General features: G+C 46.5%; 1 protein-coding gene across 1 annotated transcript in view; it reads left to right on the forward strand.

Moving 5' to 3' along the window:
* The window catches only part of DMBT1 (deleted in malignant brain tumors 1), a 61,444-nt gene that overhangs the window by 38,344 nt on the left and 6,064 nt on the right, over positions 1–17,036 (forward strand). Inside the window, 12 exon segments of the mRNA XM_063101613.1 lie at positions 319–354; positions 1,108–1,476; positions 1,848–2,192; positions 2,621–2,647; positions 6,701–6,878; positions 7,158–7,360; positions 7,806–8,126; positions 8,696–8,716; positions 9,675–9,704; positions 9,975–10,125; positions 11,564–11,772; positions 13,180–13,364. Of these exon segments, the coding sequence (XP_062957683.1) occupies positions 319–354; positions 1,108–1,476; positions 1,848–2,192; positions 2,621–2,647; positions 6,701–6,878; positions 7,158–7,360; positions 7,806–8,126; positions 8,696–8,716; positions 9,675–9,704; positions 9,975–10,125; positions 11,564–11,772; positions 13,180–13,364 (2,075 nt within the window).

Genomic DNA, 17,036 nt, shown 5'->3' on the forward strand with positions numbered 1-17,036 from the left:
CCAGGTGTCAGGGTCTGGGCATTGGTGTCGAACGTGCCAGCGAGTCCAAGGGTCGGTGGATGGAGGGGCAAGGGTTTTCTCACTGAAAAGAGAACATCGGAGACTTAGAGAAGTGCAGGGGCCAGTGTGAGCCCCAGCGGGGCCTTTGTGCCGTGTCTGAGCTCCCTGAGCAGGAGACGTGAGCAGACACACGGGGAGCAGGTGGCAGGATCCAGAGGTGCGGTTGTGGTCATGTTGGTGCCCGGTGCACACAAGCCTTCTGTTGCCTTTCCTTCCTCCAAGTCTAACTGCAGCTCTTGTCTTTGTTGCCGGTTACAGACGTATGGCCTACCACGCCCTCACCTGCAGCAACAGGTAAATTCTCCTGTCAACCATCTCTGAGGCTTCCTTTGTATCTCTGGATAGACTTTGGTGTTGGAAATGGCAGAGTGAGGCTCAAACTGGACCCTTCATCTATCCCTGTCCTTTGGGAGCAGATGGGGTGCGGGGAAGGGGAATCTCTGGAGGCCAAGTCATTGGTGTGATGTCTTGCGGGACTGGTGCCCCGTGTGGAGTGGGATCCTCTTCCAGGTGCTCTGGAAAGATCCTCCTTTAGCGACTGAAGAAGAGCCCTGGGGGATTTGCTAATCGTCCTGGGACCTCGTTCATGGTTCTCAGGCCGTGAGCTGCAGGCCTTGGAAGAGTGGGGGGAAGTGGCAGTCCCTGCACCTGTCTGGTCGAGGACCTGAAATCCACTGGCACTTTGCTAGAACCCAGACAGGGCCGTGCCAGTGTCAGCAGCTCCTGGACGTATGGATGGTCTGGCCCTGTCATCTGTAGCTATGGGGCTCCATCCTGCGTGTGCCCAGGACGGGGAGTAGGGCGTACATTCCTGTCACAATCACGGGGGTCCCAGTGCTGCCCCGTAACCTGAGCATCCTCAGACGTGGACAGAATAGGGCGTCACAGATCTCTTCACTCTGATGAAGATGAAGCTGTGGCCATAATCAGAGGTGACTGCCTACCCGGGTGACTTTGCCCATGAGTAAGTCCCCTGAGTATGGAACTTGCCATAGTTCCTTGACCTGAAAGAGGGGATTTTTGAGAGGTTCTTATGCTTTTCTCTAGGATCCGACTCACGTTTGGACTTGAGGCTGGTGAATGGAGATGACCGGTGTCAGGGCCGGGTGGAGGTCCTGTACCAAGGCTCGTGGGGCACCGTGTGTGACGACAGCTGGGACATCAACGATGCTGATGTGGTCTGTAGGCAGCTGGGCTGTGGCCGGGCCACGTCCGCCCCAGGGAGTGCCCAGTTCGGCCAGGGCTCAGGGCAGATTGTCCTCGATGACGTGGGCTGCTCAGGGAACGAGTCCTACCTGTGGAGCTGCCCCCACAACGGCTGGCTCAGGCACAACTGTAACCACGGGGAAGACGCCGGTGTCGTCTGCTCAGGTGGGCCTCCTTGACCTTGGGCCTCCCCCTCTTGGCGTAGGGTTTGCTCAGGGACACAGCCCTTCTGACGGTCTCATCCCAGAACGGACCGTGTAGGTGCTGACGACTTGGGAACGTGGGCACGGGCCGGGTCTGTCACCTGTAGCTCTGGAATGCCGCCCTGTGTCTGCCCAGGGCGGGGAAAGGGGGAAAGGAGCGTCTATTTCTGTCACCTCCCCTGAGGTCAAGGTGCTTCCCTTGCCGTGTGCCTCCCGAGACCTGGACTGGAAAGGGGGTCTCTGCTCTCCCCATCATGCTGAAGTCTAACCGCTGGCCGTATTTACAGGCGAGGGCCTGCCCAGGTGACTTTGGCCGTGAAAAACGCCTCAGTGTGGAGCTTGCTGCAGATCCTTGACCTCGAGAAAGGGATGGATGAGGTGTTCTATGTTTTTCTCTAGGTGACGAGTCAGCTCTGTCCCTGAGGCTGGTGAACGGAGGTGACCGGTGTCAGGGCCGGGTGGAGGTCCTATACCAAGGCTCGTGGGGCACCGTGTGTGATGACAGCTGGGACATCAACGATGCCAATGTGGTCTGCAGGCAGCTGAGCTGTGGCTGGGCCACGTCCGCCCCAGGGAGTGCCCGGTTCGGCCAGGGCTCAGGGCAGATTGTCCTCGATGACGTGGGCTGCTCGGGGCAGGAGTCCTACCTGTGGAGCTGCCCCCACAATGGATGGCTCAGACACAACTGTAACCACGGGGAAGATGCCAGTGTCATCTGCTCAGGTGGGCCTCTGCCGTAGTGGCTCTCTTTGTTTTTTTGGTGTTCTTCCAGAGAGGCATGTGGCTTCCTGTCACTTTGAGTTTTTTGGAAAGTTGTCAGTTTTCTCAACACCTTTCTTGAGAAATACCATCCCCAAATTCTGTTGGTTCTTCTAATTTTATGGGTGTTCTGTAATTGCTTTTTTCAGTACATCCTTAGAAGATACACGGGTTTAATGCTGTTTACAGTTTGAAGAATAATTTCTCTTAACCCTTGTTTGAAACTAACCCTTGTACTTTCTGCCTATGAGTCAACGCTCCTCTAGGACTCCTCGGGAGTGTTTGTATGTGGAGAAGATGGATGTTCATCAAGCCTTTCTCTTGCTCCTCTAGATTGTTTTTCTAACACATCTACACTGAGCCTGACTCAAGTTTGTTTCTCTTTCTTGCAGCTGCAGAAGTGAATTTTACTACCCCAAGTAAGTTCACTCTGTGCCAGCCTAGCAGTGTTCCTCTCTGCAACTTTTCCCTCTCCTATTTGCAGAAGTGAGAGGCATAGAGCAGGCTTGTCCTCAGAAGTGATTTCTTTCATGTCTCAGGTTTGTTAAGGTGCCAAGCTGAGCTCACAGTACCATGACTCTCGGGTGTAGTTCAGCCTTGGAGAGCCCCCTGGCCTCCTGCCATCGCCTGACCGTCATTTTTCACAGATGCTGCTGGTTGGGGGAGGCTTTGGCATCCAGTCACTTCAGATGAAAATAACTGTCTAAATTAGTCCATGGAGAAACGCAACCAAGTAATACTTCTACACATGTTTGTTTAATAAAGACTTCCTTCTCATTGAGAGAGAAATCCCCCAAGTGTTCTTTGTGCCACAATGAAAATATTCTGTGCCAGGTATATAGGGAAGGCTACATCTTCTAGCCCTTATTGGCCATTAACCATATAAACTGGAATAGTTAAGGCTCTGAGAAGTCCTTAGGAAAAGAAAGGAAAAGGATTTAACTTTGTCTATCAAACTAATAATTATGGAATTAAAAATGTTATCTAGTAAAATCCTAAAACAGCTTCATTTTCTTTCTAGATGGGTGGCGCCCAATTACTACAACCGCTGTAGGTGAGTATCACGTTTTCCATCTGAACTGCAGGACATGGAGTTCTTATCCCCAAGCTTGGCCTTCCACAAAGTGGACACCCTCCCACCCCACCAACCCCTGCCCCCAGCCTTCATTAATCTGCACATACAGCTTGGCCCTGGCTTGTGCCAGCATACCGCACAGGCAACCTACACACACGCACGTGCACATCTCTCCTGGGAAGATGACTTTTGTTTTAACTGAGCAGTTCTATTTCCTCTTCATTTGAATCAATAAGATAAGTATTCTTAAAGGAATAGACTTAAAGGGTTTTATTTCTTGGAATATCTCCAAAGCTTTGGGAGAAAGAAGAGACACAGTAATAAATAGGTAATTTCACAAGTAGTTACGCTTTTCCATGTACTCTTTATTTCACAGTACGGGTATGTTTCAATAGCTGTCCACTGCTCTTAAAAATGATATGACTACTTCTCTGTGTCATTAAATCTTTTCTCGCTATCATTTTACATACTTGTATTGAGATCCATTATACACCTAGGCCATGAATTATTTAACCAATCCCCAGGTACTGGACGTTTAAGTTATTTATATTTTTTCATTATTATAAATGATTCTGCGTCAATTGTTTTTTAGGACAGAAATAGATTTACGAGACCAAAGTTAACATAGTGTCTGCTATTAAAATATATTTGATAAATATTAACTCTTACTGTATTAGTTATTTTAAGATCTTGCCGTGTGTGTGGTCAAGTTGCCAATGAGAATGGTTGTAAAATTACAATGATGACAAAGGCAAACTGATTTCTGACCTCAGGTAGCTCACAGTATTGTACATTTAGTACAGAATTAACTATGTAATTGCAGTTGTAACAGGCGCTTCCAAGGAAATTTCAGTGTGTAAAGGAGGCGTATTAGCAGAGACCTTACGTGATCGGGGAGTTAGGGGAAGTTCTTTATGGAAGTGACACTTTAAGCTGAGACTTACAAGAGGAGCAGGCTCATTTGCTGAAGTGTCTTCCGGCCAGAAGGAGTACTTTGAAGGCCCCAGGGTGGGAAGGAGCTTGGCTCTTTGAAGGAGGGAGGGGCTAGGGGGAGACTGCAAGAGAGCTGTGCCAGCGCCACGTCACCCAGGGCTGTGGGTGGGGGGAACTCCTGACTTTATCTTTGGGGCAGTGGGAGCTGTTCAAAAGTTTTAAGCAAGGGAATTACATAATTGAAGTATATTTGGAAAATACCCTGCTTATCTTTTCTGCCAGACTGTGTTTCCTGAAGGCAGGGGCCACGCCTGCCTTTTTCATTACTGCATTATCATTATTATCTAGCCTTGTGTCTGCCATTCAGGAAATGTTGGTTGAAAGAATAAATGAAATAACGGGTGAACGAGTGAATGAATAAATACAAAATTATAATCGACATTTTGGTGTACATTCCACACACAAGATATACATGCTTTATAACCCATTTTATAACATCCATTGTCACTTAAGACTACATAAAAATCACTATTCATGGCCTTAAAATTAACGTTTTTTGTGGCATTGAAATTATTTCTATGCAAAAAAAGAAAAGAAAAAAAAAGAAATTATTTCTATGCAATAAAGTTTAATGACTGCACAATTTTTCATTGTATGAATCTACTATAATTTAAACAATTACTAATTATAGGACAAAATAATTGTTTCTAAGTATATTTTATAATCTTAAGTAATTATATACAATAACATAATTTATTTTATTTTATAATTGTTTCTATTCTATTTTTAGAAATCTGCAATTCGTATCCAATTATCTTTTAAGAAATACTGTTTTTCCCTCAGTATGGAAGAAAATATTTGTAAATCATATATCTGTTAGGGGTCTTATATATAGAATATATAAGTAACTCTTATTGGTCAATAATAAAAAGTCAAATAACCCAGTTGAAAAATGGGCAAAAGATCTGAACAGATATTTCTCCTTAGAAGATACACAAATGGCCAACAAGCACATGAAAATGTGTTCAACATCATTAACCATCAGGGAAATGCAAATCAAAACCATAAAGAAATACCACTTCACAAGGTTGACTATAATCAAAAAGCCAGGTAATGACAAGTGTTGGCGAGAGTGTGGAGAAATCAGACCATCTTTGAAATGAAAGCATACATCCACACAGAAATTTACCTATGAATTTTCAGAGCAATATTATTCATAACAGCCAAAAAGTGGAAACAACCCAAATGTCCATCATGGTGAATGTGTAAGCAAATGTGGTATGACTATACAGTGGAATATTATTTGGCAATAAAAATAAATTAAGGGCTGATTCATGCTACAACATAGATGAACTTTGAAAACCGCTAAGTGAAAGAAGTCAGTCAAAAAAGACTACCAATCGTATGATTCTATGAAATATCCAGAATAGGTAAATCTACAGAAACAGAAAGTAGAGCAGGAGTTGCCAAGGCCTGAGGGTATTGGGGTAAAATGGAGAGTGATTGCTAATTGGTATGGAGTTTCTTTTTGGGGTGATGAAAATGTCCTACCATTGACAGTGGTGATGGCTGCAGAGTTCTGAAGATGCTGAAAACCACTGAATTGCATACTTAAAAAAAGTAAACAAAGAATTATGAATAAGAAAGAAAAGAAAAACAGTTTTAATTTATATCACCACCGAGTGTACAAATGTTTTTAAAAAGTCTATTACAACAAACCAACCATGAAAAATTTGTATGGTTAGTATTTATCCCTCTGTGATAAACAATAGCTAATATTGCTGGTGCTTATTATGTGCTAAGCACTGTCTAAGAGTTTGTATGTACATATAATCATATCTCCTTTTTTATGTATACATGTTTATATACACATACTTAATTTAATACCCATAACAGTCCGATGAGGCAGATGCCATTATCACTTCCATTTTTTTCTGATGGGGAAACTGAGGCAGAGAGGTTGAATATCATGCTCAATATCACAAAACTGGTAAAAGCAGAGCCAAGATGCAACCCAGGCTTTCTGTGGCAGAAGCTCTGCTCCTGCCTTGACTTTGCACTGCATGTCAGGTGGCAGGATCCTGTGCTCCCAGGAGACTCTAGAGAATAAACTATAATATGGGGTGCTGTCCCTGGGCCAGCAGGTACAATCATCATGTCCCTCTCTATAGCCGATTGTACAATGACAGCAATCTCTTTGTTGCTTTCTTGGCATTTTTGCTACAAGGTGACACATGCTGCTTCTGGATACCTGCTGCCAGACAATTGCTGTCCAGGCCCAGTAGGGGAAGTAGAGACTCAAGGCAGCAACCCCTAATGTTGGGCAGCATAGAATTAGGCCTGAGCGAGGGGACTTGTTTACAGGGAAAATTAAGTCATGTTATAAAGTGCGGTAGATGAAACCACAAGGACCAGTACCCAGAAGATTGCTTGTCACAAAATTCCTGAAGACCTGCCACATGAGTATGTCCTTCTGTCTCCTCTATAGGACCTTCTTCAAATTGTGGTGGCTTCTTATTCAATGCCAGTGGGACATTTTCCAGTCCATACTACCCTGGATACTACCCCAACAATGCTCATTGTGTCTGGGAAATAGAAGTGAATTCCGGTTATCGCATAAACCTGGGCTTCAACGACCTGCAGTAAGTAACTCCAGGTTGTCTGGTGAAGGGTGGGTCCTCCATGGCACACCCAGTGGTTTAGGTTGTGTCCTGGGCTAAAATGCTTTTCACTATTGTGTGCCATGCCTTGATCCCTATGATGAAGCGTCAGGCCATATTGGGAAGTCCTTTGATTTGACCGAGAAAGAGCTGCAAGACAAACTTACACTCAACAGCATCACTCATAAAGTCCAAACTATCTGTAATATAGGAAAGCAATAGGAAGTTTAACATTGATTTGAATACACATTTTCCATACAGGTTGGAGGTGCACGTTGGTTGCATTTATGACTATGTTGAAATCTTGGATGGATCATTGAATAGCAGTAATTTGCTGGGGAAAATCTGTAATGGTACCAGGGAAATATTCACATCTTCTTACAACCGAATGACCGTTCGATTTCGAAGTGACACCAGTTTCCAAAACACTGGTTTTTTGGCTTGGTATAACTCCTTCCCAAGAGGTAAGGGCAAACCAGACCTGACTGTGAGGACTGGTGGACTTACCCTGCCCCCCTTGGGGCTCATTGTGGCTCCCAGGGGAATCAAGGAAGGGTTTCAGCTATGTGTTGTCCATTCTCCTGTCTGACGGCTGGGCCTATGAGCCTCAAAAGGGCAGGTCCTTGGCCAAGGCAGTGAGGTATGCAGAAGAGAGGACACACGTGGCCTTGGGTCTGCCACCAACTCCCTGGAGGGCCCGGTGACTCTCCTTGCTGAGCTAGCCCCTTGCCATCTGGAGGTGAGGGGTCTGACCTCTGTGATGTCTGGAGCCCCTTCTACTCCAATGCTTCTACTCTAATGGCACACGTTTCCATTTGGTGACTCTGGGGGTGGGGAATTGCCCATGGTCTCTGTTGTGGGATTTATTGTGGGGCAGAGTCATCATCTTTTATGGTATGTGTCTTTCAGATGCCAGCTTGAGATTGGTCAACTCAAACTCCTCTTATAACACATGTGCTGGACGTGTGGAAGTTTACCATGGTGGCAAGTGGGGGACAGTCTGTGATGACTCCTGGAGCATTCACGATGCCCAGGTGGTCTGCAGACAGCTGGGGTGTGGATACGCAGAATCAGCCCTGGGAAATGCCTATTTTGGCTCTGGCTCTGGTCCCATCACCCTGGACGATGTGGAGTGTTCAGGGACAGAATCCACTCTCTGGCAATGCCGGAACCGAGGTTGGTTCTCCCATAACTGTGGCCACCATGAAGATGCTGGTGTCATCTGTTCAGGTATGGCATGATGTCATGGAAGGCCTGTTTCACCCTTACCCTGTTATGAAGTGAGAGCTTATGGCCAGTGGATGGTCGTGACTGGCTCGGTTCTGGAGCTGTGGGTGGGCAGGAGCTTGTCTGCTTGTCCCCTTGGCCTGGCCACTCCAGGTGACCATGTGGGGAACCACTTTATCCCTGGCCAGTTTCTGGACCGCGGGGCCATCATGCTGGACACAGTCTGCTCCGTGATGGTTAGCAATGATTTAACTTCTCTGAGCTTCAGTTTCAGGAGAGATCAGGATAGCATTTGCTGCTGGTGGCAATTGGGATGATTTTAGAGCAATTCTGGGCAAGTAGAAAGTGATGGTTGTTATGACCTCGGTTGTGATGCTGATGACCCCAAATAATGATGGGGCTGGGGTAGCAGCTGGGAAACCCACTTGGGCCTCTTGACACCAACATCTGAACAGAGCACGGGTGCACTCGCCACTGGGAGATTAGGAGTCACATGGGGTGTCTCGACCTCATTCTGGCCCCTTCTCCCAGCCACACTTTGTGACCTGTGCTTTTCTCCTATCTCTCTTTAGGAAGCTACACAACGACACCTGGTGAGTACTGCAATTTCCATCTCACTGCCTGGGTCTTGGGGCTCTGCTGCTGCTGTCTGGACTGTGTGGGGTGGGTTGCTCATGTGCCGGGGAGTTTGCCTGTCACCTGTCATGCCTTCTCGGGCCTGCTGCATCCCTGCAGCTGATGTCCCAATCCCCGGCAGGCTGACAGGACAGCTCACCCTTCTTTGTCCTTCAGTGACCTGGCCAACCTAAGATTCAGATCTCCAGTCAATTCCTAGGAGAGGCGGCCACTGATTAGGTCTGCCTGTCCTCCAGTCCCCAGAGCCTGCTCAGTGTAGGCTGATGGGATGTGATGGACAATGGCTCCCAGGTGCCTGCTCCTGACCCCACGCCGATGTCCCCGGCACAGCCCTGCTCCTTCAGAGCTCTCCTCTCCAGCCCTGCCCTGGTCTCCTCGCCTCCTGCCCCTGCAGCAGCAGCTTCAGGCGTGGCCCTCTGTCCATCCTCCTACTGTGCAGCCAGTCGAGCACCCTTCAAGCAGCTCCTCAGGGCCTTCGGAGCGAAGTCCCCTGTCCTCAGCATGCCCACTGGGCTCTCCACGATTCATCCCATTGTCAGTTTAGTGGCCTCTCCCTCTTCTCCTTACTCCATCCACACCGAGCCCCCCAAATCTCCACACCTGGGTCCCTTCACACATGCCGTCTCCTCTGTGGCAACACCCCTTTCTTTCCACCTCTCTGCCTGCCTCCTGACCCCTGCCCTCTCACCCACTCAGTCTGGGTCAGGAGCCAAACCTCTGGGCTCCCGTCCTTTCCTCCACTTCAGCCTCATCCCCCTGCGTTGGCATTTGCTCTTTCCTGTCCTCGCCTCCAGACGGCGAGCTCCCTGAGGGCAAAGCCTGTCCCCAGAGTTGGCACAGTGCCTGGCACAGACAAGCCAGTGCCCAAGAATGGAGTCAAGGGAGCTGATTGTTTTCTTTTCTCTTTGTCAACAGCTCCTGTTCACAACGTCACCCACCCAAATGGTAAGTTCTGAGCTCCCTGACAAGTCCATGCAGAGAGGCCTGGAAATCCCCTTCCCCTTTCCCTTGATGACCATGACACTGTGGGGGCATGATGAGAGCGACTTCCCCGAGCGCAGCCTCCCCCAAAGGGTACCCCACTGGCCCTCAGTGGATGGTCCAGGTCTAGGCCACCTCTCGCTGGGTTTCTGTGTTGGAAATGGTTAAACAATATCCCCCCCAAAACTGCAGTGTGCTCTGGGTGTCGTCAGCATTTCCATTTCGTCCTGACAGCAAATTATTCCTGTGGAGGCTTTCTGTCCCAATCATCAGGACGCTTTTCCAGTCCATTCTATCCTGGGAACTATCCGAACAATGCCAGATGCGTGTGGGACATTGAAGTCCAAAACAACTACCGCGTGACTGTTACCTTCAAAGACGTCCAGTAAGTGTGCGGCTACAAAGCAGAACGCATTGGGGACCTCACAGACATTTTAAAAGGGAGTAAATGGTACTTAGAATTTCAGGAGAGATGTTTGTCAAGGTGACATTTTTAAAATTATGGATTCGATTTTTTATCCAGCACAGAGGCAGACCATGTAGGGTGGGGGAGTGGGCACAAGAGCCCTGGAGTGGACAGTCCCAGGTGTGTCACTCATTTGCTGTGTGACTACGGGATGTCACTCAACTTCCTGGAGCCTCAGACAAAAGTGGTGAATAAAACACTTTCTTTCCTTATCTGATTGGTTACTGAGCAGGTCGTGAGTGACAAAAATATATGAGCATTCTTGGAAAATGTTACCCAATGGGAGGGTTTGTTGTTAGGAATAATGATAGTCTCAGGAGTAATAATAACAGAAATAGTCCTAGTGACAACCGAACCTATTTTGTGGAGCCCTTTTCTTCCCACTTTCTGTTTCTTCACATGAGCTCTCCGGGGATCAGGAAAGGTGGAGAAATGGCTACTGCACAGGTTAGGTTATCTGGTCTTCATCCAATTACAGGTGGAAATCATTGTTTTAAGTAGAGGAGACATCACCAAAAGCACATTATCCAAGCAGGGACAGCCAAGCAGACCGTGAAGAGGCACCAGTGTTTTCTAGTGTCCTGGACAAGGGGGTCCGTACTTTCCTTCCCCAAAGCCATCCCCGAACTAAATAGTTTTCTCTCTTGATTTCTGTTTGCAACTTTGGGAGCCTCTGCCATAGTAATTCGTTTGGAGTTTTTCAAAAGATACACTATTTTAATCTCCTTGTCATCAGTGTCATCACAGTACAAGGACTGCACTTAAAGCTCATGAAATCCTATGGGAAAAGCTTGACCATGACTGGTTCTTTAACCAGCATCTTAATAACAACTGTCACCTTTCGTGACATTTCATAAAGCACTTTTTCGTACCTAATTTCATTTGAGCCTCACAACAGCCCTCTTCAGTACTCATGGATAGGAGCATTTTACCTTTGTAAATAAGAAAACTGAGCTTCAGAGAGGTGATTTGACTTGCTCAATATTTACATATTCGATTATTTATTTCTATCACTATGAAATCATGGATATATATTTTTTTCTATTGGGGAACTGCTGACTTTTTGATGGAAGGGAAATGGTCCAAATCAGGAGGTGAGTCTTTTCTTTAATGATGTAAAGAGCTTTCCAGAGAGGGGCTGTAGATTTCACGTGTGACCCCCAAATGCAGGACTAAGATCCAAGCATGGAGGTCCCGGGAAGACGAATCTCCTTCGATTTAAGGAAATCTATTATTTTTAGTGATTAAATTTGCCAGAGTTTCTGGCACAGAGGTGTGACCCCCTCACTGAGATCTGACCCCCTGCATCAAATTCTGAGTAACTGTGAAGCTGGAACTGTGTGCGCTGTCTCTGCAGGCTGGAAGGTGGATGCAACTATGATTACATTGAAGTTTTTGATGGCCCCCACCAGAGCTCCCCTCTCATTGCGCGGGTTTGCAATGGGGCTGAGGGCTCCTTCACGTCATCATCAAACTTCATGTCTGTTCGCTTCATCAGTGATGGCAGCATCACGAGGAAAGGGTTCCAGGCTGAGTACTACTCTAGCCCTTCCAATGACAGCACCAGTAAGTTCCCTTGTGAGAATGCTCCCTTGGGAGTGGGGACAGCACTGAGACCCTTCTGCTGCTCAACTGTCCTGCAGCTGTGAAGAAGAAATTAGAGCAGACTTGTCAGGGCACCAAGACTTGATTTCCTGCCAAGAGAGGACAGAAGCATGGGTCTGGGGACTCTGGCTGCCCAGAAACAAGGTCAAGGGCCAGAACTAGCTGATGGGTAGTGTACTGGCCTTACTGTGGTCAGAAGAGGCTAAGTAGAAGTTGCGAGATGATGCTCTCAGCAGATAGCCAGAAGTCAGTGCCAAAGACACAGGAGACCACCTGGCTTGAAGACTTGTGACCTTCCCAGAGTGTGGGACACGTTGACCATGTGCTGAGACCTAAGCCACTTAGCTTCTGTCTGAAGATGGACTGAGCCGGTCACTCAGCCACTTCCAGCAGAGGCTGCACGGCTATAATTCAAGTTGTTTGTATTCGTCTGTTTTGTGTTTCTATAACAGAATACCTGAAACTGCATAATTTATAAAAAAAAACAGAGGCTTATTTGGCTTACAATTCTGGGAAAGCTGCACCTGGCACAGGCCTCAGGCTGCTTCTGCTAGTGGCAGAAAGTGGCAAGCAGCCAGCGGGTACAAGCAGATCACATGGCGAGAGGAAGCAAGAGAGAGAGAGAGAGAGAGAGAGAGAGAGAGAGAGAGGAGGGCCCAGGGTCTTTTAAACAACCAGCTCTCATGGGAACTGGTAGAGCGAGATAGCACTTAGGCCCTTCTCCCCCAGAAAGAGCATTAATCCATTCATGACAGATCCGCCCCCATGACTCAGCTTCCAACACCGCCACGTTGGGGACCAGATTTCCACATGAATTTTGGCAGGGACAACACATCCAAACTCTATCACTGTTTGATGGATTGATGTATAAATTGGCCAAGGGCTGGGCAAGGTGAGGTCCAAGGTCTCTTATGCAGTCAGGATTTGAGGCACTGACTTGCTCTACAGCTAAAAGACCTCATTTCACAACATCAACACAGTTTGACTGTAGAATTACTTTATGGATAAGTAGTAACATGGCAAAACATTTCACTTATTTAAAATTCTGACTCCAATTCTCCATCAGAGAGATCCTAAGTCCATGTGCCCTCACCGGGCTTTCATGAGCATGGGGCTGGCTTGAGCAGTAGGGCACTGAGGTATATTGTGTGCATACAAGGGTACTTCAAAAAGTTAGTGGAAAAAGAATTGAGCAATAATGCAAATCTTTCCATGAACATTTTGAAGTGCCCTCATTCATCCCAAGTGCTGACCATCTTTGTCCGCCGTCTTGATCTGTGCACCTTTATATGGGAAGAGGGCTTACCTAGTAGGGCTTGTGGGGTTTGTGGGCCCTGACTGAGTGCATTATCTGCATTCATCCATTAGAGCTGCTTTGTCTGCCGAATCACATGCAAGCCATTGTGAGCAGAAGCTACCTCCAATCCCTGGGCTATTCTGCCAGTGACCTTGTCATTTCCAGCTGGAATGGAAGCTATCAGTGTCAGCCCCAGATAACACCAAGCCAGGTGATATTCACAATACCCTACTCAGGCTGTGGCACCATCAAGCAGGTAAGCCTGGGGCTTCCCATTCTATTTCCTATTGAGCTAGCTTCTTAGAGTGATATGTGCTGTGCTTCTTGAAATCTAGGGATCCAGAAGTTACAATTATGGTATCATCAGTATATAATCAGAGTGATGGAAGATAGAAATCTCTGGTGCCATGATATAGATGGAGCCAGTTCTAACTAGGAGGAAGGCGGAGAAAGGAAACTCAGCAGGCAGAGTTTCTCCACTGCATCTAGCAGAGAGGGTATCTGGCTGTTACTCCCATCAGCAATAAGAATAGTGATCCCATGGGCGCTGTAGATTTTATAAGGACTGAAGCTTATACGCTTTTGTGTTGGGGTGGGTGAGAGAGACAGGGCCCTCATTAAGCCAAAGAATGCAATATCTTTTACTTCTATACAATTTGCAAAAACATATGATTGTGCAAACACATATCTAGGCCTTGGAGGAGGTCTATGCACCGGGTGGGTGGGGGGTGCCTAAAGCTTAAGCTTTATTAGCTTCACAGTAAATTGGCCTCTGCAGGTACCACTTGTTCAGATGTCACCACCTAGGTTGACCAACCTCCTGGTTTGCCTGGAACTTTGCAGATTTTAGCACAGAAATATGCATCCTAGGAAACTCCTCAGTCCTGGGCAAACTGGGGTGGTTGGTCACCTTACCAGTGGTAGACGCTGTGATTAGTCCATGTCATAATTCCCAAATTCTCATCCAGTAATCTCTTATTGTCATCCCCACTTTAAAATGGGAGACTGAGCTGAGAGGGTTCGAGCAGATTGCCCAAGGCCACTCATCCAGGCAGTGAGTGGTAGGACCATTATCAGAATCTGTGAATCTCAAAAACATTATGCTGAGTGAAAGAAGGCAGACACAGAGTGTGTACACTATGATTCCATTTGTATAAGATTTAGAAATGGAGAATAAATATGTAATAACAGAAAGCTGACCAATAGCTGCCTGCTGCCAGGTTGGAGGGGATTGACTGCAAAGGGGCAGGAGGGAGAAGTTTGGGCAGTGGAAATGTTCTGTATCTTACTGCAGTGATGACTACATTGTCAAACCTCATTGAAGGGTACAGTTTTCATGGATGCATTTAATTTTATGTAAAATTATTTTAAATAAGCCATTCTAAGTTCTGAATTTTTATCAGACACCTAAATAATTATTTCAAGATTTTGTCTGTCAGGGACAGAAAAAGTGCCAGTACTTTAACAGGCTTAGGACAGCAGTAAATACACAGTGTGAAATGCTCAAATACATATAATGTAAGTGGCACACACATGGCCAGATGGCATCAGTTTGTTGGGGTCATATTCATTCATCACAGACATTTGAGTATTTTCTGTGTGCTAGGCACTGTGCTAGCTGCTAAGTGGATGCTTTTCAGTCCCTGGGAAAGTCATTCCTGCTCCTTTGACACACAAGAAACACTGAGAGAGGAAGGACAGCCAACCAGATAAGCCTGTTAACCACAAATGCTTGTCTGAGGGCCTGCAATCACCATGTGGTCACCCAACTTCCTTAATCAGACCCTACATACACCACATCTTCTGAGAGGAGTTTTGTGGGTCAGGTAGACTTGCTTGCAGGGCAGAGTATACATCAGTCAACCAGGCTTTTATATTTTGCCCTGCAAATTAATCATGTTGGGTTCTTGTTTGTCATGAGTTTAGTGGGAGTCAATCCACCAAAGGTGATCATTACTCCTTGTCCCAAATGTGCATCCTGGAGACTCTGACACCTGAGCAATCCCACTGATGGTCCTTCATATCCATTAGGAGCAGTCAACACACCAACCCTGTTTCTTCTACTTTGCCTGATCATGGGCAGCACATGCTATATTCTTATTCTTCCATTTATTTATTTAAACACCCCTATCACCTGCCAAACTGAGTGCCTCAGGTGCAGGGCCAATAGGGTTTTTTGTTTGTTTTTTTAAAAAGATGACTGGTAAGGGGATCTTAACCCCTGACTTGGTGTCATCAGCACCACGCTCTCCCAAGTGAGCTAACCAGCCATTCCTATATAGGGATCTGAACCTGCGGCCTTGGTGTTATCAGCACCACACTCTCCCAAATGAGCCATGGGCCAGCCCTCAGGGCCAATGTTTTATTCATCTTTGTAATCCCCAGTGCCCTGGTACAGAGCCTAAGACTTTACAGGAGTATTATTAGCAGCCAATATGTATGTCAGGCACTAAACTAAGAGTTCTACATAACTTTTCAGATTCTTGGGACAACTTTATTCCCATTTAATCATGGGGAAATGGAGGCTTACAGAAGTTAAGCCACTTGCCAAAGACTACATGGTCACGAGCCAAGACACAAAGGCAGGACTGTGATCATAGCTGGAGCTCCCTCATCTCCACCTGGCTGTCCTATTTAGCAGGTGTGTGACAATGTTGGTTGGTGTGGCTGAACAGATGAGGACTCCCCACCATAAGAGGGATCCCAAGTCAGGAAGTGTCCAAGTCTCTTTCAGTTGACTTATCTGTAAGACTTTCCATCACATACTGAGTTGACTTCCTTCCAAACTGAGCAGACATCTAATAATGAATTTTAATCTAAAATTAGACCTGCTCCTGTTCAAGAAATGAATCTGCAGTCCATGTTTATTGTTTGGAGTGGATTCAGAACTTAGCTGCACCATAGAAACCATAGACAAATGTGGAATCATGTTACTGTAGAGCTAGATTGAAAGCACTTGAGCTTGTCTTTGAAAGAATAGGAAGGCGACAAAATTCATATGACTTATTACGACAATCACCAGTACTGAAATATAAAACAAACAAAAAAAGTGTTTAGAAAATTTAAAGGCAGAAAATATAAAGTGCTTTCTATGAGCAGATAGAGAGCATAGAGCCCATTCCCATTTCTTCCTGAGAACTGGGCCCAGAGTGCAGGCTCTGGCACCACTCTCTTGGCCAAGCTGATCCTGCCCAGGCTCCTGGTCAGTTTGGGAAAAGAAACAGGGATCAGGAAGGAGGAGGGAAGGGTCCAAGAGGTGGCAAAACCATTTAAATTTCTTGTTAAGCTTTTCTTTTTTCACATGTTTTGTCTGGAAGGGACATATTCAGAGTAGCATTCTGCAACTACAGACAAGAAATAGAAGACTCTCCAACATATTCCATTCTGAAGAGTAGTTCTGTTTAAATTGCACAAGTGCTGACTTTAGAAGTGACCTTGTCTAAGGTCTCAACCAGCTGGGAATGGAATTTTGCCTTTGATGGTACACATGACTAACATGGCAAACTTCTCTTTTTTTTTTTGGAAGATTAAAGTTGCCTTACATTTTAGGACTTCTGTTTAGGTCATTATGGTGTTATTTTCACACCCCTTTTTGCAAAAGCACCTGTGGCATGCTGGGACTCACACTATACCAGGCTGGGAGAAGCATGCTTGGGACTGTCATAGCATTTGGATTGGGATGAGAAGAATCCCCTCAGACTCCAGCCTGACCATGTCTTGCTTGGGCTCATCTCACTTGGGATCAGATGATCACGACCACAGAACTTTCAGGCCTTGTTCACCTGCATCTTTGTGGCCAGTGGACAGACTGCTCCTGGCCCTGTCCTCCACTCATCTCAGTACTTTTGCTGGGCCACTGGCCCCTGCATATTTATTTATTCCATAGACACTCATAGATGCCAGTGATGCTATTGGTGACACTGTGCCA

This window comes from Cynocephalus volans, chromosome 7 (assembly GCF_027409185.1).
Source record: "Cynocephalus volans isolate mCynVol1 chromosome 7, mCynVol1.pri, whole genome shotgun sequence".
Taxonomy (NCBI): Eukaryota; Metazoa; Chordata; class Mammalia; order Dermoptera; family Cynocephalidae; genus Cynocephalus; species Cynocephalus volans.